The 24487-nt window shown below is 41.8% G+C and overlaps 1 protein-coding gene and 1 pseudogene across 2 annotated transcripts in view; both read right to left on the reverse strand.

The window, feature by feature from the left end:
• Positions 1-7790: 7790 nt before the first annotated feature.
• TCEANC2 (transcription elongation factor A N-terminal and central domain containing 2) overlaps positions 7791-24487 on the reverse strand; it is a 45416-nt gene continuing 28719 nt past the window's right edge. For both annotated transcript variants that reach the window (XM_074006170.1, XM_005543296.5), the window contains 2 exons: positions 16914-17107; positions 7791-8794 (listed from right to left, as the gene is read on the reverse strand). In XM_074006170.1, the coding sequence (XP_073862271.1) occupies positions 8606-8794; positions 16914-17107 (383 nt within the window). In that variant the 3' untranslated portion in view covers positions 7791-8605. The remainder of the gene's footprint in view (positions 8795-16913; positions 17108-24487) is intronic.
• Positions 15490-15919, reverse strand: LOC141408012 (cytochrome c oxidase subunit 7B, mitochondrial pseudogene; annotated as a pseudogene).

The raw sequence follows: 24487 nt of genomic DNA on the forward strand, positions 1-24487 counted from the left end.
GAGGCAGGAGAATAGCTTGAACCTAGGAGGCAGACGTTGCGGTGAGCCGAGATGGTGCCACTGCACTCCAGCCTGGGTGACAGAGACTCCATCTCAAAAAATATATATATATATATTGGGCAAAGGAATACCAAGAAGTCTCCACGTGAATCAGCTGAGTACCAAAGATACACCTCCCTACCCTCCATTGCTTAACAGCAGCTGTACCTCCTCCTGATGATCAGGGTTAATTATCCCTCAAATGGTGACTGTTCTTGCCTAGTAGTCTCTTGACACGAGGAGCTCAAGTGCCTGGGTGCAGTCACAGCTAATGGTTCATAGTAATCTTGATGTTTCTTTTAGTGGAAGTGTTCCTCCTTTGTGACTCAAAACCTCTAAACCTGCAGAGCCCAGAACCGTGAGAACAGGAGGCACAAATGTCCAAGTGGGTCACTAGAAGTGATGGTAAAAGAGAGTACTCCTGCTTTCATTGCTTCATTCCCGGACCCATGTATTCTACCCATTGGAGACAAAGCATCATGTAACGGTCTTTGATTTCAAACATGTGCTGCATCCTGGAGGATGGTAGCTATTGTCTCAGGGTTTCTGAGCTGGTGCCCCAGCTGTGCCTTCGACAGACAGTTCCAAGCTGGCAGCTTCAGGATAGTGCAGTAGATGAAATGACAAGTGGACCCTGTCACCATGTGCCCACTGCTGCACCTCCTTATCATATCATATGGGATATGATATGCACCTCCATATCATATCGTATGACTATCCCATAATCTGTAGATCCCATGATCTATCCCAGTAGATTAAACATTCTATGAGCCCTTTGAGAGTTGTGCTGGATGAAGCTCTACAAGCAGTGAAGACGAACTCGTATCTGGAATATACGTCTGTCTATTCCAGGGAAAATGCATCACAGCTCTTTCCAGGGTGACAGGGTTTAATATAGTCAACTTCCCAAGTGGCTGCTGGTTGTTCTCAAGGGATGGAGCTATATCTAGGTTCAGAGTCGGTCTCTGTTACTGGCAGGCCGAACACTCAGCAGCAGCAATAGCTAGATCAATCTTGGTGAGTGGGAGCCACGCCATACCATCTGATATGGTTTGGCTCTGTGTCTCCAACCAAATCTCAACTTGAATTATAATCCCCATGTGTTGAGGGAGGGACATGGTGGGAAGTGACTGGATCACGGGGGCAGTTTCCCCCATGCTGTTGTCATGATAGTGAGTGACTTCTCAAGAGATCCGATGGTTTAAAAGTGTTTGGCAGTTCCCCCTTCGCGCTCTCTCTCTCTCCTGCTATCTTGTGAAGAAGATGCCTGCTTCTCCTTTGCCTTCTGCCATCATTGTAAGCTTCCTGAGGCCTTCCAAGTCATGTAGAAATGTGAGTCAATGAAACCTCTTTCCTTTTTAAATTACCCAGTCTCAGGTAGTATCTTTATAGCAGTGTGAAAACGGACTACTACACCACCATGGATGCTGTTTATACACCCATTGTGTCAGCTCTGGGGTGGCCTCAGATAAAGACTGGTTGATGTCAACTGTGTGTACATGGTTGTTTAGTGCTTCTCCATGGTATGTCCTCTCTGGCAGGTGTTTACAGGGAATACAATGATCTTCACACTTGGTGCCCACTTCCATATGTCCAAGCCTCCACCACAGGCTCCTGGTTTCCAATTTTCCAATCTTATTCCTTTCAGACCCCTTACCAACCAGCCAAGCCATTCACCACTGCCCATGAGATCCATGTATAGTCTAAGCTCAGGCTCCTTCTCTTTCCACATACAGTGGATGGCTAGGTGCATGACCCACAAGCTATGCCCACTAGAAGGACTCCCCACTCTGCTGTCTTTCAAGGATGCCCCTGTGTGGGGTTGCAGTGCAGCCATGGTCTCTTTTTGTCTTGCTCACACACACTGAACTGACCTATCTAAGGACAAGGCTTGGCTTCTTTTCTCTTCCATCAGCTGGATATAAAGAGCTCCCCAGGCAGCCAAAGGTGTGAAATGAGGGACAGGCAGGTACTGGTGCAAAGGTAGTGGATGACATTGATGTCTGGGTCACCTGCTCACATAACTATCTTCTGCCCTCTGGCCCTGCTATGCCCAACCCCAGTCGTACTATTTCTATCTTAGGAATTGCTGCTGGCTTTGCCTGACCTTATGACTTGGTGGATATGGCAAAATCCAGCTCATGATGAACAGCTTTGGTCACATGGTCAATTTAATGATCCATGGTCTCATGATCTGTCTCTATCAGAACCCTGTAGTATCAAGAGTTGTTTCTTAAGTATACAATTCTTGGCTATGGATGGCATGGCCCCGCTCCAGCACCCCAGGTGTCTACATTGTGATTCTCCTGTAGGGTCTTGTCATAAACTTGACAGGCATCTGTTCCTACCACAGACACCTCAGGTACTTTGGGCTCTGCCAGCTCATCCATCCCACACAGCATGGCCACTTGTGCTGTAGCCTGGAGCTTCTGCTGAGCCCTTTCCTGCTCTGGGCCCCAATCAAAACTGACAACTTTCTGTGTCATCCAGTACATGGATGGAGTAGTATTCCTAGGTGTGGGATATGCTGTCTCCAAAACCTAAAGAGGGCTCCCAGGCATTATGTTTTCTTCTTAATGGTTGGAGTGAGATGCAATAATTGTCTTTCACTTTCAAGAGAATGTCCCTGCCACATCCCAGACCATTGGCCCCTAAAAATCTCACTGCACCCTGCCCATTTGTGTTTTCAAAAATGGTCTGGGAGGCCGGGCGCGGTGGCTCAAGCCTGTAATCCCAGCACTTTGGGAGGCCGAGGCGGGCGGATCACAAGGTCAGGAGATCGAGACCACAGTGAAACCCCGTCTCTACTAAAAATACAAAAAATTAGCCGGGCGCGGTGGCGGGCGCCTGTAGTCCCAGCTACTCAGGAGGCTGAGGCAGGAGAATGGCGGGAACCCGGGAGGCAGAGCTTGCAGTGAGCCGAGATCGCGCCACTGCACTCCAGCCTGGGCAAGAGCGTGAGACTCCGTCTCAAAAAAAAAAAAAAAAAAAAAAAAAAAAAAAAAAAATGGTCTGGGCAAGGCACAGTGACTCATGCCTGTAATGCCAACACCTTGGGAGGCTAAGGCAGGAGGCTCACTCGAGACCAGGAGTTCAACAGAAGCTTGGTCAACATGGTGTCAAACCTGGCTAATAAAAAATTAGCCAGGTATGGTGGCACACACCTACGGTCCCAGCCACTTGGGAGGCTTGAGGTAGGAGGCTTGCTTGAACCTGGGAAGTCAAAGCTGCAGTGAGCTGTAATTGCACCACTGTACTGAACCTTGGGTGACACAGTGAGACCCCGACTCCCTCCCAAAATAAAAATAAATGGTAAAAATAGCCTGTTTATTATCTTCTCCTTCATGAGACTGTAAACTTCTTGAGGCCAAAGATTATGTCTTCTCTATCCCTGTGACCCTAATACCTGACACGTAAGAACTCAACAAATGCGTATTGAAAGAATGATTTTATCAACATTAAAAAACAGCATTTGATTGGATGTTTTGATCTTCTTGGATCTTGAAACCAACCTCCCCAGGTTATGAGTAAGTCCATCCTGACAGTAATTGTATCATTTTGGTTGATTTAAAGAAAATACAATGTATCCAATCAAACCATCTTTCCTTTGATATCAGGGCAATGTCACCCAACTAACTGAAACTCCCAAAGCTTTGTTTTCTGGATGGACTCCCTTCCCTTGCAATAATGGGCAGTAACAAACTGAGCCCTTGCCCCATCTGGCTGTGATAAACACATTCAAAACACATTACCAATCTCAGAGTAAGGCTCTGAGGCCTGAGGCTACAGCAAAAGAAAACCAAAGTTGACAGGCACAAGTTTAAGAACCTGATATTCTATAAATGAAAAAGGCCAGCTGCCTGTTCCTTCACCACAGAACACAGTAAATGCATTATCTGGGCCTCCTGCCACTTTTCAAACCTGAGATTCTCTAATGATATCTGTTTGGGCAACTTTAAACTTCATTTGTCAAAAAAAAAAAAACCCTCTAATTTACTGAATCTCAAGTGTTTCTTTCCTTTGCCTTAAATTGTTGGGTTTCTTTTGAATGTTTAAAATTTTCTTAAAATATGTTGAGTTTTTTTTTTTTTTTTAATCTTTCTAAAACATATACCTGATTAGGTCCCTCACCTCCTCAAAAACTTCTCATGGTCTCCCATTATCTGAAGGCCAAAGTCCAAACTCGTTGATAAGGCCTCCAAGGCCTTGGTTACTTTTTTTGCCCAATTTCTCACTACCTTCCTAAGAACCTTATGTTTCAACCACCTCATATTATTTTCCTTTACTGAAACTAGCCATACACCTTACGCTTCTGTGCTTTCACATAGACTGAGCCTTCTGCTAAGCACTCCTACCTATCCTTCTGGCTTTGGTTCAAACATGAACTCCTCTGTGAAGATTCTTCCTATGAGTGGTGTTATTCATTCCTTTCCCCATTTTCTCAATATTTTTATGTCTATAGTTACCACCCAATATGCTATACTCTATTTATTTAGTTATGTATCTATTTGCCTCACCAGACTAAGAGGAAATTATCTCTCCTTTATTGCTGTGTCCCCAGTGCCAGTCTAGTCCTTGGCACACAGAGGATGGGCAACATTTGTTTGTTGAATGAATGAATGAAAATACAGAGACTGAGTCCCTACACAAAGGACCAAGACCTCCAATTTTTTTTAATTTATTTTTATTTTATTTTTAAGACTGAGTCTCGCTCTGTCACCCAGGCTGGAGTGCAGTGGTGCCATCTCAGCTCACCGCAACCTCTGCCTCCCAGGTTCAAGCAATTCTCCTGCCTCAGCCTCTCGAGTGCTGGGATTACAGCTGCCTGCCACCACATCTGGCTAACTTTTGTATTTTTAGTATAGGCAAGGTTTCACCATGTTGGCCAGGCTGGTCTCAAACACCTGATCTCAAGTGATGCACCTGCCTCAGCCTCCCAAAGTGCTGGGATTACAGGTGTGAGCTACCATGCCCGACCAGGACCTCCAAATTAACCACTACAAGAAAGCATCAATAAGCTGTTAGAGCAGACACAAATGGTATTTACTTTCCCACATTTCCCCCAGCAACTGAACATGCTTATAAGACATATTCACACCTTGACTTACAGGTAGCTCAGAGGTCTCAGGAACTATTCTCACCCCATTTCAGGGGCAACCTTTTCTTTCTTTTTTTTTTTTTTTTGAGACAGAGTCTCACTCTGTTGCTCAGGCTGGAGTGCAGTGGTGCGATCTTGGTTCACTGCAGCCTCCGTCTCCCAGGTTCAAGCGATTCTTATGCCTCAGCCTCCCAAGTAGCTGAGATTACAGGCGCCTGCCACCACATCTGGCTAATTTTTGTATTTTTAGTAGAGCCGGGGTTTCACCATGTTGGGCAGGCTGGTTTCAAACTTCTGACCTCAGGTGATCTGCCTGCCTCGACCTCCCAAAGTGCTGGGATTATAGGCATGAATCAATGTGCCCGGCTTCAACCTTCTCATTTTTAACAGACTGTAGCTCCGAGGTACTTCTCGGTGTGTGGGCAAGATGGGGAGGGATGTCTGCAAGCTTCCTTCCCTTCAGCAAATGCTCAGAATAGCTCCATTAGCGTTCATGGAAATTCTGCACATGCATCAAGGAGAAAACAGCCACAAATAACACAGCCTGCTTTCCAAATCTCCAAAGCACATCTCTGCAATCATTCTACTTTCCAACTATCACCACTGAAGGCTTTCAGCCAGAGAGCAATTTGTTTTCAACTTACTCTGGGTTCCTAAGTTAGCAGAACTCTTTCGTTTTTTAAACATGAGGCTTGCTACTTCCAGTCTCCCTATCCCGGCTTCTCTTCCACATAGCCTATTAATACAAAACTGAGCAGTTCCTGCTTTGAATCAGTCTAACGCCTTCTCCTGATGCTCAAGACCCTTCAGACCTGGTCCTGGTTCTTGCCTTCCTCTCCTGCCTCATCTCCGGCTACTCTCCTGCCAGTGTCCTCTACTCCAGCCATACCAATCACCTTCCAGATATCTCCACTTCTGGGTTTTTCCATACTCTGCTTGCTCTGCCAGGCATGCATCTCAACCACCCAATTAATTACTCCTGCCCTTTAATTTTGAAATTTTCATTATATTAACTAACATTCCCCTATCCAAACTCCTGCCCTTTAAGACTGAACACAGGTATCAGCTCCTCCAGGAAGCACTCTCTGATAGAATTAGATGCTTATCCTGTACATCCACAATCAGTCACTCAACTATCCAATAAATAGTTATGAAGACCTAGCTTGTCCCAGGCTCTGTTCCAGATGCTGGAGATATAGCAGGAAACAGAACAAAGACTCTGCTTTCATGAAGCTTACATTCTGGGAGTGGGGAGATAGACAATAAAGAAATAAATAACTATGTTAAAGAGTAATAAATATTCTGAAGAAAAATAAAGCCAGGTACAGCATTAAAGAATAGTTAGGGGGGAGTGCTATTGTATTTAGGGTAGTCGGCAAAGGCCTTTTTGATAAGGGAAAGAGAGACCTAAATCAAATGAGGACAAGAACATGCAGATGTCTGGGGAAAGAGCATTGCAACTGGAACAGCAAATGCAAAGAAGTAATACATTAGAAGTAATGGCAAAAACCACAATTACTTTTGCACCAACCTAATCAAACCACTAGGACTTGGTTGGCTCAGAGTGGGAGATGTGAGGTCTAGGCTGACCCCTTGAGTTCCTAGCTGGAGTGTCTGGCTTGCTGGTACTGCCAATGGAGAGAAGACATGTTATATTTGAGATGTCTATGGGGCATCTAGGAAATATCATCTGAAAGTCAGGGGACTGGTCTGGGCTAAAGATACAAACTGGAATGTCATCAGCATGTAGACGATGCTTGAAAACATGAGAGTGGATGAAATCATCCAAAGGAACCATATACAGTCAAATAGACCTGGATTTTGAATCTTAGATCTGTCATTCACTATCTGTGTGACCTTGAGTAAGTTACTATACCTTTCTGAGCCTCACTTTTCTCGTCTTTAACTGAGTATTCTCTTTTTGTAAAATGGTTACCACAGTGCTGGGCCCAGGGTAAATGCTCGATTATTATTATTCTAGCTCCAATAGTTACTAGCAGTGAGAAATTGAAGGTGATGCTTCTGCTCAGTGAGCCTCAGGCTCCCATTTGTAACTACTGCTCAGTGTACACCTACCCCACAGAATGGATGCTCAGGAAATGGTTGCTAAATAAACAAACAAATCTAAAAAATGAAAACAACAATACTTACTTAATACAATGGGTGAAAGAAGATTTTTACAAAACTATATAAATATTTTTACAAAACTATATAAAGATCCAGGTAAATGTTAATAAACTGTCTTAGGAAAAGTACCTAGCATTTAGAAGGTAGGCAATAATGTTAGTGTCGTCCCTTCTCCCCTTGTTTTTGATCCATGTAAATGTTAATAAACTGTCTTAGGAGAAGTGCCTAGCATTTAGAAGTTAGGCAATAATGTTAGTCCCATCCCTTTTCCCCTTGTTTTTCAACTCTTTTTTTAAATTTTTTATTTTAAATCTCTCCCTTTCTACCAGCTCCTTCCTTTCAGATTACAAACGTGCTCCGGTATCCTCTAATCTAATCCCCACTTCCTTGAGTCTTCTACCTTCCTCAAATCCTTGTTCCATCATTTTTTAAGTTCACCAACTGTACCCTTTCTCAACCCAAAACACTCTTCAGTGAACAAACTCCACCTTTTGTTTGAGAAAAAAAAAGTCCCAGCTTATCATTACTTTTAAAAAAAACAAGTATTATTTACATAATCGTTAAAACAGGCCTGTGTAGAGATATTCACTTTAACATATATATGTATGTACTTTTTTCTACTGCAGTAATTCATTTCAAGAGAAATTTCATTATGTATCTTCTACAGAGCCCTAAACTGAGAGCGCCAGCATATTCAAATAAACCCGGAGGTGTGGGAGGCTTCGGGCCAGTTCCTCATTAGTAGCCTCAGCATGGGGGCTCTGGAGACCAACGCAGAAGGTCTTCCAGGGAGAGCTGAAACGTTCAGATAAGTGAGCTCTGGGAAGAAGGGGTAGTCGGCTGGCTCTGGCAGGCTCACCCCTGGGGTAGAGCAAAGAGAACAGACAGGGGAGTTCTGAGAGGCACCAGAGCTATCTAAACTCAGGGGGATGGAACCGAGTGAGCGGCAGCGGTAATTGAGTTTCAGTTACCTGCAGGGTGGTGAAATAAAGTAGTAACTTCATCTGCCTGACAGGGGGAAGTTTAGAGGTGTCCTTGGCATACTCACAGTGAAATCCATCACCCTTTCACCATGTTGGGTGATAGCAACCGTATGGCGCTTCCTAGTGACAGCCAGTGTGCGTTCTGTTAGGCAGCACCAGCGCACTCCAGCTAATGAAGCACATTCCTGCAGGCCTGTCTCCTAGGGCTCTCCGAATCCTCTGTCTGCAAAGGAATGGCACCATGGGAAAATCTAGCACAGCCAGCATCAGCCATCACCCAAACTCAAAAGTGTCTTTGAACGGCAGAGAGGGGCCCATTTTCTTCTCTGCCTGGCCCAGGGCTGGAACCGTCCTCAGGTCACTTTTTGTGGGTCTGTACAAACGTGCCGACTGGCAGCGAGCCGTTCTTCACCTGAGCCCGGATTTCAGCTCGGTGCTTTAATGTGAAGACCAGGGCTCTCACCGTCCGCCGGTACGGCCCATTAATGAGGCGGGAGCAGAGATGAAACGTTTCCCGCTCAATATTTTCAACCAGTAGGTGATCCATCTAAAAAACAGCAAAATTATCAAATTAGAGCCTTACATTGCATAAGGATTAAAAGCAAGAGAGGCTGGAGCACTCTGCTCAGAGGCCTCCATTAATCAACTGAAATTCAAGGACATCTACTTCCTGTCACAAGAGAAACAGGAAGAGCAAATTAATTCCACCCTGGCAATTAAGGAACAAGGCCATGTGCTTTGTGACAGGGACCTCATTCACAACCCCTGCCGGGTGGTAATATTTGCCATTATAACAGGAAACTGGCCTGAACTAAGCAACGGGTACTGGGCCTCGTACTTTACCAACCAGGAAACGAAGACCAAGAATAATAAATCAGTATAACGGTTCATTTTTTTGTTTTGTTTTGTTTTTAGACTGCCTTTTAACTCCTTACGGCATTTTAGAAACATGGGGTCTGGATCCTAATATGTGTACAGAACAGTTCAAAAATCACTTTTCATATTTAATGCTCATAACTCCTATTATCACATTTTACAGATAAGGAAACAGGTTCAAAGGCAAAGGTTTAAGGTCTTACAATTACTAAGAGACAGAGCTGGGACTCTGACCTGGATCCCTCGACTCCAAAGTTCATGTTTTTTCCCTTTCACCATACTAATGGCCGCTTCAACATTCCGAGAGAATGGTTGAGATTGGAGAGACGCCTGCAGTTTCCATTAAGCAGAGCAGGCCTAGGGGAGGGACCTGCAGCAATTCTGGGGTGGTCTGGCTCAGGCCCAAGCCATCTTGAGGTCCCAGACCTAATCAAAGCAGGAGAGATCTGGGACTTTGTCTACACGGTCTGAATCCAGGGTAGGTTGGATGCTGGTCCGAGACCGCCCCCAGCACTACCCTCCTTTCCAGGCCCATCTTCAGCTATTCCCCTCCCCAATCCTGACCACAGCCGGCCCTGAGCACTCCACTCTTGGCCGCTTTCACACACCTCTATGCCTCTGCACCAGCACATGTTCCCTTAGCAAGGCATACCTTTCCCTACAGAAAACACTCCTCTTTGTATGTCAAAGCCGAGACAAGAACAACCAAACAAAAAGACCCCAGTGCAAAGGACTGAAAGTTCTTCAGGCTGCCACCATGCCCTGAGCTTCCCCTAGTCACTATCATGATATATTATAAATGAAGTGTATACTTTTATTTTACAGATACTGTCTCACTCTGTCACCCAGGCTGGAGTGCAGTGGTGTGATCAAAGCTTACTGCAGGCTCAAACTCATGGGCTCAAGTGATCTCCTGGCCTCAGCCTCCCAAGAGCTAGGATTATTACAGGCATGCACCACCATGCCCAGCTAATTAAAATTAAAAAAAGAAATTTAGAGATGGGTCTTGCTAAGTTGCCCAGACTGGTCTTGAACTCCTGGCCTCAAGCAATCCTTTTACCTTGGCCTCCCAAAGTGCTGAGATTACAGGCATGAGCTACTGCACCCAGCCAATGATCTATATTTTTTTTTTTTTTTGAGACGGAGTCTTGCTCTGTCGCCCAGGCTGGAGTGCAGTGGCTGGATCTCGGCTCACTGCAAGCTCCGCCTCCCGGGTTCACGCCATTCTCCTGCCTCAGCCTCCCGAGTAGCTGGGACTACAGGCGCCCGCCACCTCGCCCGGCTAGTTTTTTGTACTTTTTAGTAGAGACGGGGTTTCACCGTGTTAGCCAGGATGGTCTCGATCTCCTGACCTCGTGATCTGCCCGTCTCGGCCTCCCAAAGTGCTGGGATTACAGGCTTGAGCCACCGCGCCCGGCCCACGATCTATATTTTAAGTTTGTCTCTCCTAGTAGAAAATTCCTTGAAAATAGGAGACAAATTTATCTCTCTCACTTGCTTTCTTATCTTTAACCTTTCTCTCCCTCCCTTAGCCATTCATTCAAACATTCATTCAGCACTATATGCCATGCTCTGTGCTTGGGCTGAGCAATAAGCAGTGACTAAGGAAGGCTCAGTCCTTGGGCCCTTGGGCAGCCTAGTCCAGTAGGACAGACAGACTGTGAAGAGGGATTGCAAGGATCCTGTGCACCAGGAGAAAGGAGAGGAACCAGCACAGGGGAGAACACAGCCATGGCAAAGCAACCCAACCCAGGAGGGCAGTGCCTGGCTTCAAGAGGAAATGAAGTTTAATCTGAGACCTGGAGCATGAGTAGGATCTGGCAAAGTGAAATAGGTGTTTGCTTTGTGATAAATTCACTGAGCTGTACATATATGTTTGTTCTTCTGTGCAAAATGCAAAGTTCAAAAAAAGAAAAAACACACCCCAAATAAAAAGGGGTCACCTGACATTTAATAAAATGTCCTAACATGAGACAGATGGACCAAAGTAAGTAGAAAAAACAAACTTGTCAGACGTAAGGACCAAGCAAAGAGCAGAACAGGACTGAAAGAGACACAGAGAAACAGAGAGAGAGTGAATATCCAGGCCCAGACATCTGCCTTAGTCTAGCCGACAAAAGGTGCTCACAAAAGTTTGTGGTCCTAATGACAGACAGATTATTTCCATGGCTTGTGTTGGAGTGAGTGGACTTGGCGCCGTGGTTCTCTAGAACCCGGACTCCAAGTTTTTCAAGGCTTCCTGGGTGGGCACCGAACTAGCCCCCTGAGGCAGGCCTGGCACCAGACTACTTTAGGAAGCTGGAAAGGTGGCCAGCTGGCTATCCAGCATTTGTCCTGCAGCATTTGCTAGAAAGAAAGTTCCTTATCGTGGTGTGAGGCTGGTTAGTCTCTACTGGTGGTTAGAGATACACTTAGCAAGAAGTCTTTTTTTTTTTTTTTTTTTTTTCTGAGGGGAGTGATTATCAAAGAAGAAGGGTATATGTGTTTGTAAAACAAGTCATGGGTACTCCAGCAAATTATAGTACCCATATTAAATTAAAAAAAAAAAAAGAACTCTGAGAGTGTCTTGTAATTCACATACTTCATTCAGCAAATAGTTAACTGAATTGCTACTCTGGGTCTGGCCTGATCTTAGAGAGAGAGAGCAGAAAGGATGTGAACCCTGCCCATCACAAACTCACATCCCAGAAGTGGGTGGGAACCCAGGGGTAGGCAGCACGACAAGTGCTATGCCAGCAGTGTGGTGGTAATAGAAGGTAAGCATCTAACAATTCTCATGCATGCCTCTTGTTAAATGAAGACCAATCAGAATTAAGAAATGGAGAAAAATATGTGACATTAAAATCGTGATAGAAAATGATTCATCGTGTACCGTGTGTACAACAAGTTTGTTGCAAAGTGAAGAATACCTGTCTTGTAAGTGCCTTTGGGTAATCCAAACCCACCCAAGTTGGTGAGTCCTTTCCAGTGGGTCCTAATCTAGTGCTTTAGGTGAGCCCTTCTGGGTGGAAGGACCAGAGTTTCACTGAGTCCTTGAGAAAAGGGCTTTTGCTATGAGATAATTTGTATGAATGGGAATAAGGATAGGAACACTGGGAGAAACCTAGGGATTTATTTAGAAATTGATCCTTTCTCTGTATCTCTCATGAGCTGCCTCGTCTCTTTCTCACATGTTTTTGCTCTTCTCCATGGGCCTTACTCACTACCAATTCTAACTGCCTTATTCTCTCTTCCTATGCTACACATCTTTACTCACAACTCTGCCTGCTCACAACTCCTCCAACATCCTTTCTGTTCAACACTTGTTGTTGTTTTATTGGTATCTCCTAGTTCACACTTCCCAGAGACAGTCAGAATCCTTATTTGTTTGTGCCTGTGAGTTAAGTGTGTTATACAGCTTTCTAATTCTGGATGAACTGGCTATAGCTGGAGGAAGATATAAAACATGACCCCCTTGAGCTCCTTCATCAGTGGGAATTGGTGCCATAACCAATTAGTGATGTCTGTCACATGCATAAGCTCTCTCAGGGCATGGGAACAGGGTCTTCTTCATGTGTTTACCTTAAGTGTGGAACTTCCCACACTGTTTTGTAACTATTTATTTGTTTATCTTCCTCAGAAGACTATAAGGACTGCTAGAGTTGAAACCATGTTGTATCCATTTCTAAACTGTGCATGCCTAGCTAGCATAGGTTAGTGGCACATAGTAAATGTTCAACCAATATTTATTAAATGAATGCCCTTCCTTCCCATGTGTAACTCTTCTTTCTTGCTCTTCTAATAACATCATATACATAGCAGATAAAATATGTTTCTATTTTATGTGTATTTTCTAATTAGCAAAATCCTACGCCTCTGATAAAGGTGGGCTCCACTGCCATCTCTTTTACAAAACATTCCCAGATTCCCCCATCAGATTTAACTGCTCTGTACTTTGTGTGTTGATACTTGCTAGTACCATTATTTCAGACTGCCTCATATTTTAATTAATCATTTATAGGTTTTCAGTCAGGAGATAGTAAAGTTTTCTTAGGATAGGGAATGCGACTCATTCATGTTTGTCTTCTCCCCCAGCACCGAGTAGATCCTTACTAAACATCTGCTGAATTGAATAGCCACTGGAAGCAAACTTTGTGTGGGTTTTCCAATAGCATGATTGAATTTGTACATATCTACCCACACTTCTTTTTGACCACTTGAATACATTCATGAGAGAGCTGGTCAAAGCCAGGGGTGCAGTCTGAGGCCATTAAACAAAGAAAAACTAACAGTCCCATATGGGGACGTACCCCTGACCTGGATCTCATTAGCACCATCTGACAACCAACTGAGCCAACCAGCCAGTGTTTCATAACTCTTAATGATACAGGCTCACTTTGAGAATCAGGTTCATTTTTTTAAATGACATAATAGGAAAATGATCACAGGCCGTGAGGTAGGAAAGGAGAGTGGATAATGAGGAAGGGGAAGTAAGAGAATGACACCACAGGGGATGTTCATATGAGGAAAGATCTAAAAGACGGGGAAGAACAAAGAAGATCTGGAAGGGAGAAAGTAAAGGGGAATGGAGCCTGGGTTTCAACGATGGAGTTTTTATTCATCTATTCCACTATTCCAAGAACAAGGAAATAATCCCTGAATCTAGAAAGCAAGATCTGTAGGGTAATAAAGAGATGCACCTTTAGGCTGTGCGTATTATTCTTCATCTATGGCTTTCGCTATTAAAGGATATGAGTGAAACAACATGGAAACATTTATTTTTCTACAAAAATGTAATGAGAAGATTTGGTATTTGCAATAACACATGCTAGGATCAAATTGTAGAGGCTTTTAAGTCACTGGGCCAATAACTTAAACCCAATGCTTTACTGCTGCCTGATTAAGTACATTTATGGAGATCTGATGTCTGATTTGAATGCACTCAACATTGGTTACTGTCAAAGACCAGATACTGAATTAGATGGTTCATTGATTTACTCTAATATGGAAATATCTCAGATGATGATAGGTGCTAAGAATTAACCTTATATAAAAGGGCTTGTATTTATATTCTCTGACATAACAAACTGATAAACATGCTATCAAATGCTGTTTATGCAAGGAAAGCAGAGTTATTATTTTTTTATTTTTATTTTTGGCTAAGGAAGACATTAAGATGCATACTTTTAATTTTTTAAATTTACTCTTTGAGAACAAAACCATTCAGCTATGCTTAATCTGATGTTTTTTCCAATTATGTTGGAAAGCACTAACAAATGTATCAGTTTTTTAACTTTGCTTTATAACACTTGAGTGCTTACCACTTGATGTGCCATTTAAAGGATAATTAATGGATAAACTAAAAGGATAATTATCATGGAGTTTAATATAGTAGGCAAACTGCTCATTAATCCTTACAAGCATAGCTTTGTTATTATCATTTACTTAAAAAGATACCACAGGGAACTGGTATTTACCACCACATTAACTATATATTATATACCCACACTGTATGTTTCTGCAATAATTTTGACTTATTTCAAAACTAAACTTTATTTAAAATAAATCTTGTTGGCTAATTGATACTCTGGAAAATCAGACTTACAACTTTCATGTTTTGTTTTCTCTTCTAAGGGTTTAATACTCATATTAAAGCTTCCTTTAGGAAAAGTTAAGTGAACTTTCAGCATAGCAATTCACTGAACTATCAAATAGTCATTAAAAATTATAAACATGGGCCAGGCGTGGTGGCTCATGCCTGTAATCCCAGCACTTTGGGAGGCTGAGGCGGGTGGATCATGAGGTCAGGAGATGGAGACCATCCTGTAACATGGTGAAACCCCATCTCTACTAAAAATACAAAAAATTAGCCGGGCGTGGTGGCGGATGCCCGTAGTCCCAGCTACTCGGGAGGCTGAGGCAGGAGAATGGTGTGAACCCGGGAGACGGAGCTTGCAGTGAGCCGAGATCGCGCCACTGCACTCCAGCCTGGGCAACAGAGTGAGGCTCTGTCTCAAAAAAAAAAAAAAAAAAATTATAAACATGAAAAAATAAAGATATATCGAAAAGGATACACAAAATGACACTAAAATTGATCAAGATTAAAGAGAACACAAATGTAAATAATTACATCAATTTTCTGCAATGTTACTTAAATAATCAATAAAAATATCTTATGGAACTTTCGGCATATAATTCACTCTATATACATCTTAGTTAATCATAACTTGCCCAACATTCATTTAAAAAACCGTAACAATTTACCAAAAAAGGAAATGTGCCAATGTGTTAACAAGATTATGTCTGGGTTACATTTTTTTCCCTTTTATAAATTTTTCTCATTTTCTATTAGAAGTTTGTATTTAAAAATCCACAACTTTATTTATTTATTTTTAAGGTTTCGAATGTACTTTATTTCTTCAATAATGCCATATCTTAATGGGTACACAGTGCTTTAACTTGGCATCAATTATGAGTTGTTTTTTAAACAATTCATTATTACACCAGCTGGGATGATTACCGATCTCTCCCTTCCTTTGGGGTGACTCTGCCAACAGGGGACAGGTTCCATTCTGTTCCGATTTGTATTGCTACATATCTCCATACAGAAAGTGGCTCCACTAGCTAATACAGCACTACCGTATTTATCATGAAAATCAGGTGTACGTTTGTGGTGGCTCTGCCTTGCCATTGTTTGCTGAATGCTTTGAATTTGGAGGCAACTTAGTGCATTTTTGACCAAGAGGAACATGGTGAAGGTGAAGACAGAACTGTGGCAATGCAGCTGCTGCTTTGGCGCAAATCCACTTCAGATCCAAAACTTTATTTTAAAAAAAGTAAGTACTATATCACAAGTCTTTCTTTTGTGGATAAATAATTGAGATAGAATGGCAAAAAATTTTTTTAGAGACTGTAGTAACAGATCTAGCATTTAAATCAGACTTCTGATTTGCTTCTTTTATTAATATTAAATTGTTCTCTAAGGATACTTTAGCAGAGTTGCTCTGGGATATCCTGGGATAAGGAAGAAACATGACTATTATATGTGTTATTTTCCAGAGTATTAATCAGCTTATAAGATTTGTTGTTTGATGATGACAATGAATATTATTATTAATGAGCAAAAATCCTTCTTCCAGGATGTATACCTCAAACCACGAACATCATCTGAATTGTAAGTCATGAAGATAGGGAGCATGTCTATCCAATCGATTTTATGACTTAAAACTAAAGATATGGCTGTTGACGAAAACTGGGGGATCTGAGTCTTTTCACTAGACAGCTATTTATTTTACTATTGATATTCAGTCCATCACAGAATTTTTACTTCAGCGAGAAGGGAAGGAATTTTAAATGGGAAGTAACCAACATTCATTAAATAACTTCTAATCAGCAGGCACTACTATTCTTTTGCATATATGGTTCATTTAACCTTTTTAATACCTTAGGTGGTAGGACTTACAATCCTTATTTTACAGATTAAGAAATCAAGTCTCAGAAAATGTTAAGGTATCTGCCTAAGGTATCACAACTAGAATGTCAGGGTTTCAACCCCAGATCTTGCTAGTTCAAAAGCCTGCCTCCTACAACACTGTCTTCTGGAATGCTCATAAATCCAGAATCCTTAAAGAATAACTGGTTAAAATAAAGCCACAGCATTAAGACTATGAAATCTTAATTATGAAATCATGAGGCATTTAACCAAGAGCACCTACTAATCACATCCAACCAGGATATTCACTTTATTTTTCTTCTATTTTAAAAATTAATTATTATGGGTACAAAACAGTTGTATATACTTAGGGCATTACCTTTAATTCCAAGGCTTCTGAGAGTAATTTCTGGGCATTTTTCCTAAACGACTCGGTTTTGGGATCACTTCTAACTTCAATAGAAGGTCTATTTGAATGTTTTTCAATGAAAGTTTTCCACTCAGTGTAAACTTCTCTGGCAAGAGAAGCCACTTCTGAATCTGAGTGTTTACGCATCTTGTTCACAGTGTGACCTGGAACAGGAAGAGAAAAACCAAAGGAAAAGTTGTTACATCTTCTTCTGAAAAGTGCAGGACTAGATGGACTGACTGACGTGTGGTACTGAGAAAGTCATTCACACACCCAAGGATGTAAAGACTCTTGTGCAAAAGAAACCTGTTTCAAAAGGACTGAGATAATAAGATAATCACTGGGGGAGAACCAGCAGCCTAGCCAATGAATTAAGTCATAAACTAGAAGCAAAATCAATAGATTCTTAAAAAGAACAACAAAGGTAACTTCTTTAACCAAAAATTACTATAAAAGAAAATGAATTAAGCATTTATCTAGTTTTTTTGGGGAAGGGGGTACATACTATATTTCAAGACAACAAAATAGCCCTAGTTATTATGGGAATATTATTTAGCTAATAAATGTGAAAAGACTGATAGAATGAGAACATTTTTTTGTAGCCCTGATGAAATAATTCATTCAGAGACAATCATCAGTGGATGAACTAATTCAATGAGTCTGATGAGGAAATTTATAATGGAGGGATGAGCTGTCATCATCTAAACCCACTGTTCAGTGCTAGCATCCCTAAGAGTGGGACTATCAGACAGAAGAAACAGAAGTACTTCACACCCTCAACCTATGAAGTAGTCTTATCCTTTTCCCCAAAAGAAAAAGAACCATAATCCAGTTAGTCATTCAAAGCTAACTTCCAATCCACAGGAAATAGGAGAGACAGAGGAATAAATTAAATTATAGTATGAAGAAACAAGACAAATTCTGAATGTGGGACATTCTACAGGACAACAGACATGGTTTCTTCCACAGTCAGTGGTTCCTTTTGTTGTTGTTTTTCGTTTGTTTTTCTGAAAAGGGGCTAGGGTTAGGGACTGAAGTAGATTAAAAGTCTCTTGAGTACAAACTAACAAATGCGATGCGTGATTCAAATCCCAATTGGAACAAACCAACTGTTAAAAGATATTTTGAGATAAACAAGGAATATGAATATGTACTAGATACTAAATTATACCAAGGAATAATTGTAAACTTTGTTAAGCACAAGAACAATGATACTGTGGTTACATGAGAAAATACCCACATTTTTTAGAGATGCATACTGAAGTATGTAGAGTTCAAATGACAAAAGGTCTGAGATTCTGCTTTAAAATACCTCAGGAACAACATAAAAGCAAAAACAGAAAGAAGAAGTAGGGCAAAATCTTAATAGTTATTGAATCTAGATGAAGGGCATATAGGAGTTATAATATTCTCTTTATTTTTGTGTATGTTTGAGAATTTCATAATAAAAATGGAAAAAAAGGTGAAGGGTCAAAAATATCAATATGCAAAAGTACTTAGATAAAAATAAATGCCTAGAAAGGCTAAAGAAGTCAACTGAACACTGAAAACAAAGTTCAAAAAATGGAAGAATACAAGATACATATATATTTTTTAATTTTTAATTTTAATGAATGTTTTAATCCTGATCCATGGGTTGAATATAAGATAGATATATTTTTAAAAACCAGTAGCTTTTTAAAGTCAGCAACAGCCAGTCAGAACACAACAGGGGAACAAATCCTGTTTAAACTAGTAAAAACTATACAGCACTTTGGAAAGCATGGACAAGAATGGGTGTGTGAGCATGCATGTGTGCTGTCTGTCTATGCCCACTTCCTTAATGCTCTGGGATTCCTCCTTTTCCTCCATCCCTAGCCCCATTGCCCTGCCTTAGGGCATGTTGCCTCCAGATGACTATGAAGGTACCCTGGTTGACCTCTCTGGCTAAGTTTGATACCCCTTAATGCCATCTTCCACACTGCAGCTAGGATAGCCTTTATTTATTTTTAGTGTTTTCTTTTTTAGGGACTTTTTTCCTAAAGCATAAATTTGACCATTTCACTCCTCCACTTAAATTCTTTGGTGCTATATCCACCCTTACCTCTTCATAAAAGTCCCTTCACAATCTGCCATCCTCCTACCTACTTTCTATCTTCATTTCCAGCTACTATCCACTGTCATCCAATACTCCAGCTACTTGCAGCTCCTAAAACATTTTATTTTTTATCTCTTTATTTTTGAGCACACACCCCAATGAACATTCTGTCTGCCTGAAATACTCTTACTTCTCTTTTTATCTGGCCAACTTCCATTCGGCCTTTAAGACTCATTTAAGGGCCCCTTCCTACAGGAATTCTCCCTTAATATCTCTAGTTTTGGTCAGTACCCCTGCTCTCTGCTTCCTTAGCACCTTGTGTTCTGTTTATCATGATTATTACTAGAGTTAGTTGTAATTATTTGATGGGTTATCTCTTTCGTTCACCAAATTGAGCTTCTTGCAGAAAGAGCTAACCTTAGGGGATGCTCATCTTTGTATCTCCAGCAGTGAGCATAGTGCCAGGAGATGGGAATCAGGAGAGCAGGCTGGTTGAATGAGAGACTCATATAAAGAATAACATACATTCCTACTACAATACATAACAGAAGATTTGAATAAAGGGAAAATATACCTTGTTACGAGATGGAAAAATCAGCACAAAAATGCCAATATAGAAATTAGTCGGCTGGGTGCAGTGGCTCATGCCTATAATCTCAACACTTTGGGATGTCAAGGTGGGAGGATCACTTGAACTCACAGGAGTTCAAGACCAGCCTGGGCAATATAGTGAGACTCTGTCTCTACAAAAAATAAAAAAAAATTAGCCAGGTGAAGTGGCATATGCCTGTACTCTCAGCTACTTGGGAGGCTGAGATGGGAGGATGGCTTGAACCCAAAAGTTCAAGGCTATAGTGAGCTGTGATCATGCCACTGCACTCTAGCCTGGGCAACAGAGCAAGACCCTGCCTGAAAAAAGAAAATAAAAGAAACAAAAAAGAAATTAGTTTATAGATTTTATGTAATCTCAACCAAAAATCTCAGTAGGCTATTTTTATTAGACTACAACCAAATACTTCTACACGAATATAACTCAGCAAGTGTATAAAATGCTATTTTGAAAAAGAGGAGTTATGAGGCACAACTAGCCTCATATCTAAGACCTAAGATATTAGAACATATTATAAAGTAACAATGTTGAAAATGATATGGACCAACACCAAAAAAGAAAATGGATAGGGAATAAAAATAATGAAGGCCGGAAACAGACTATAGTACATAAGAATTTAATACATAATGAAAGAGGCATCATTGAACAAAGGGAAGCAGAAAAACATTTTTATTTGAGAAAATGGTCAAAACATTTAGAAAATTTCTCCAATTATGCCAACTGCATAGCCCAATATTGTTTGATTCCTTTATTCTCCACACAATTATTGAAGGCCTGTTTGCTCTAGATACTATGCTAGGCACTAGTCATGTAGGGCTTAAACAAGAAATTGTCCCTGCTTTAAAGGTTCTATGAAGAGAATCCTGGAGTTGAAAAATAAAACTTTGAAGGGAAGACAGGGTAAAATAATATTGAGTCTTTAACTTCTCCCTCTAACCAATTATTTATCAAAAATTTGTACCTAGCCTTTCTATGGACCTGGGAAAGGAGTACATCAATACTAATCACAAGGAGGAAGAGGAAGAGGAATGCAGAGCACTCATTAGAAATGTCTAAAGGTGCTTCCTAGCTAGCGGTGCTTAGGAAAGTGCATTCCAATACACATCACTTTAAAGCACAAAGCATCCCTGGGTACTTTCCTCTTCTGGGTGGAGTTCTCCTTATCCCTGAGATTATTCATTCAGCAAGCAACATTTTATGCTCTTAGTCACTGTAGTAGATGCTAAAAATAAAATGATAAATAAGACAGTACAGGATGTCAGACCTAGATCCAGAGCATTTAAACACTTTTTTTTTTTTTTAGATGGAGTTTTGCTCTGTCACCCAGGCTGGAGTGCAGTGGCCACCACGCCTGGCTAATTTTTGTAATTTTAGTAGAGACAGGGTTTTGCTATGTTGGTCAGGCTGGTCTCGAACTCCTGACCTCAGGTGATCCACCCACCTTGGCCTCCCAAAGTACTGGGATTACAGGCATGAGCCACCGAGCCTGGCCCATTTAAATACTTTTACCAGGCACTTACCTTATGTCTGGTGCTGAGGATACAGAGATGAGGAGGACACAGCCCCAGGAATTTAGCCTACATTTTACCTGCCAAAGTGTACAAAGAAGACACATGCACAGAAATATTCCTTCCAGTATTGTCTGTGATAGCGAAAAGCTAGGAATAACCTACAAGCTCATCATGAAGGGTCCTGTTTGTTAAATAAATTATAGTCCATTTAAACAATAACAACTTTGCAGCCATTAAAAACTAAAATAGGCTGGGCGAAGCAGCTCATGTCTGTAATCCCAGCACTTTGGGAGGCTGAGGTGGGTGGAACCCTGGAGGCCAGGAATTTGAGACCAGCCTGGCCAACATGGCGAAACCCTGTCTCTACTAAAAATACAAAAATTAGCTGGGCGAGGTGGTGAATGCCTGTAATTCCAGCTACTCAGGAGGCTGAGGCATGAAAATCGCTTGAACCTTGGAGGCAGAGGTTGCAGTGAGCCAAGATCGCACCACTGCACTCCAGCCTGGGTGACAGAGCAAGACTGTCTCAAAAAAAGAAAACAAAAAACCCAACAAAACACTAAACTAAAATAGCTCTACATGAAGTGACTGGAAAAATGATCAGTTTTTTTAGTCAAGTGAAAAAAGCAGGTCTCAGAGCACACACAATGTGAGCCAATGTTTATTTTTAAAACTACATATGTGTATACATATAAACAACATTTTTGTTTATATGCAAAGAAAAAAGTCTTAAAGAATTTACAATAAAATTATTAATGGTGGTCTCTTCTGAGTAGTGGGACTGTGTGTATCCATGCAGTTCAGCTCACAATCTAGTGGGCTGGCTCAACATGTCAACAAACCTAACAGCCTGGGCTGTGCTATAGTAGGGCAATATTCAGGTTTCTTCGGAATACAGATCCTTCCCTTCATAAGAGTCTCACCTTAACCTTTTCTCTCTCCAAGAAGGGCACTGCTGACCCAGCTTTATATATGAGAAACAATGCAGAAGTCCCTCACACAGAGAGTCCTTTGACTTGGTCGAATCCAGCGGTCCTTCTCCATCCTGACATTACTTGGCCTCTCTGTGGCATCTGACACTGGCTTTCTTCCTGAAATATTCTCTTGCACTGCTTTTGGAGACACCACCTGTTACTGGGTCTCTTCTTCGTTCTCTGTCTCCTCTGCTGGCTGCTGCTCCTTTGTCCAATCTTTCATTATCTGTGAACCCCAGTTAGGGCATTGTCCTTGGCCTCTTTTCTTTCTCCACTTGCCTTCCCTGAGTAATCTTGCCCACTCCTGTGGTCCAGCTACCTACAGGCAGATGACTCCCAACTATGTGTTCCTAGCCAAAGGTTCCCACTGAGCATGAGACCAAATATCCAGTCCCCTACTGGACATCTCCATCTGCTTATTCTGCAAACACCTCTAACTCAACATTTTTTGTCACAGAATGGTACCATCACCCACCCACCATTTTAGGATCCACTGTCTCTTTCAACCTTATGTTCATTCAGCCATTCCAAGTCATATAGATCTACTTCCTTAATTCTCCCTCTATCTTTTACTCTTCCTCCTCACCTACTCTCCACTCTTACTGCCCTGATTCAGGTTCGCAACACTTCTCCACAGGTCTACTGTGTTACTTTACTAACCAAACTCTGTCTCCAGTCTGGCCCTCTCCAATTCATCCTCTCTACTGAAGGCAAAATGACCTTTTTCAAACACAATTTGATCATATCATACCCTTAATAAAAATCCTCCGATGGCTCTCCATTGCCCTCAAATTAATTTCTAACATAGCATGAAAGCTCTGGATGACCTGGAATCTCTTTGGCCTCACCTGTCACCATGTCGCCCTCCTTCCTCCCTCCCCTCACTTTCACCCCTCCCACCCTTTTGCCTCTGTGCACTATCTTCTAGCCATAGACAGCAGCTTGCATGTCCCTGTTTGGGGTCATGCTGGCTGGCCTGCTCCTACTTCTGTGCCTTATCTCATACCATGCCCTCTGCCTAGAATATTTAAATGTCCATCTTATCCTCAAAATTGTAAATGTGTTGAGGGCAGAACCTCTACCTTACTTCAAGTTCTATTCCCAGCCCTCAGCATAGTGCCTAGCACAGAAGAGACGATCTATAAATGTTTGCTGAATTGAATCAGTTAAATAAAAAACATTTACATTTGACTTTCAAATTGGTTTTGTACTAACATTTGAATATGGATAGAGGTGATTAGGAAAATCACACAACTGCAAACAAAATAATGAAACTACACTGTAAAGAAATGAATCCAAAGGTGCTGAGAAAAGGAAAAGTTTCTAATTCTTATCCACCGCTGAGAATTTTTCCTGCTTATCACTCCGGGCTTTGTATGAATTATCTCATTTAATTTTTATAACAATGACTTAAATACCGTTATTATATCTTTTTTTACAAATGAGAAACCTAAACTCAGTAAGGCACCTTGCCCAAGGTCTCACAGCTAATAAGCGTGGAAGCTAGGATTAGAACACAAGCAGCCTGACTCCACCTCCAGAGCCTGCACACTGAACCCCTAATACACTATACTTCTCTGTTATTAGGGACTGGCACACAGGAAGTCTTCAACAAGGCTCTATTAGATATATGAGATCTATGAGATACTGTTATTCACATTCTTGGTATTCCAAAATCAGAAGAGCACAGGCCCTGAGAGGTGGCCAAAGGACAGAAAGCTTCAACTCACAGGTCCAGACAGTAGAGTCACTGCTTTTGGCCTGCAGTGGGCAGTACATCCCTCAGATAATCCCATAAGAGCCATGCCCAAACTGGGACTGGTCAGGAGTCTTTTGCCAACACCAGCCAAACCAGCCCAGGAAGGGTAGGTAGGGCTGTAAAGGAGCCCAGTGGGGGATGCAAGACTTGCCAGCAAGAGGGAAGAATTTCCAAAGAAGACTAACAGCAAAAAGGCAATTCAGTCTGGGGCAAGAAAGAGAAGGAGTCTGGGAAACCCTCTACTAGACAAAAACAGAGCAGAATCATAAATTTCAGATCACAAAGGGAATTTCATGATAACATTAATAATGACAGGCTGGGCATGGTGGCATGCCTGTAATCCCAGCACTTTGTGGGGGCCAAGGCAGGAGGATTGCCTGAGTGCAGGAGTTTGAGATCAGCCTGGGCAACATAGTGAGACCCTATCTCTACAAAAAACTTTAAAAAATAAATAAATAAAAGAATTGACTGGGTGTGGTGGCACATGCCTGCAGTCCCAGCTACCTGAGAAGCTGAGGCAAGAGGATCGTGTGTGCCCAGGAGTTCGAGGCTGCAGTGAGCTATGATCATGCCATTGTACTCAGCCTGGGTGATAGAGTGAGACTCTGTCTCT

Source organism: Macaca fascicularis, chromosome 1 (assembly GCF_037993035.2).
Source record: "Macaca fascicularis isolate 582-1 chromosome 1, T2T-MFA8v1.1".
NCBI lineage: Eukaryota > Metazoa > Chordata > Mammalia > Primates > Cercopithecidae > Macaca > Macaca fascicularis.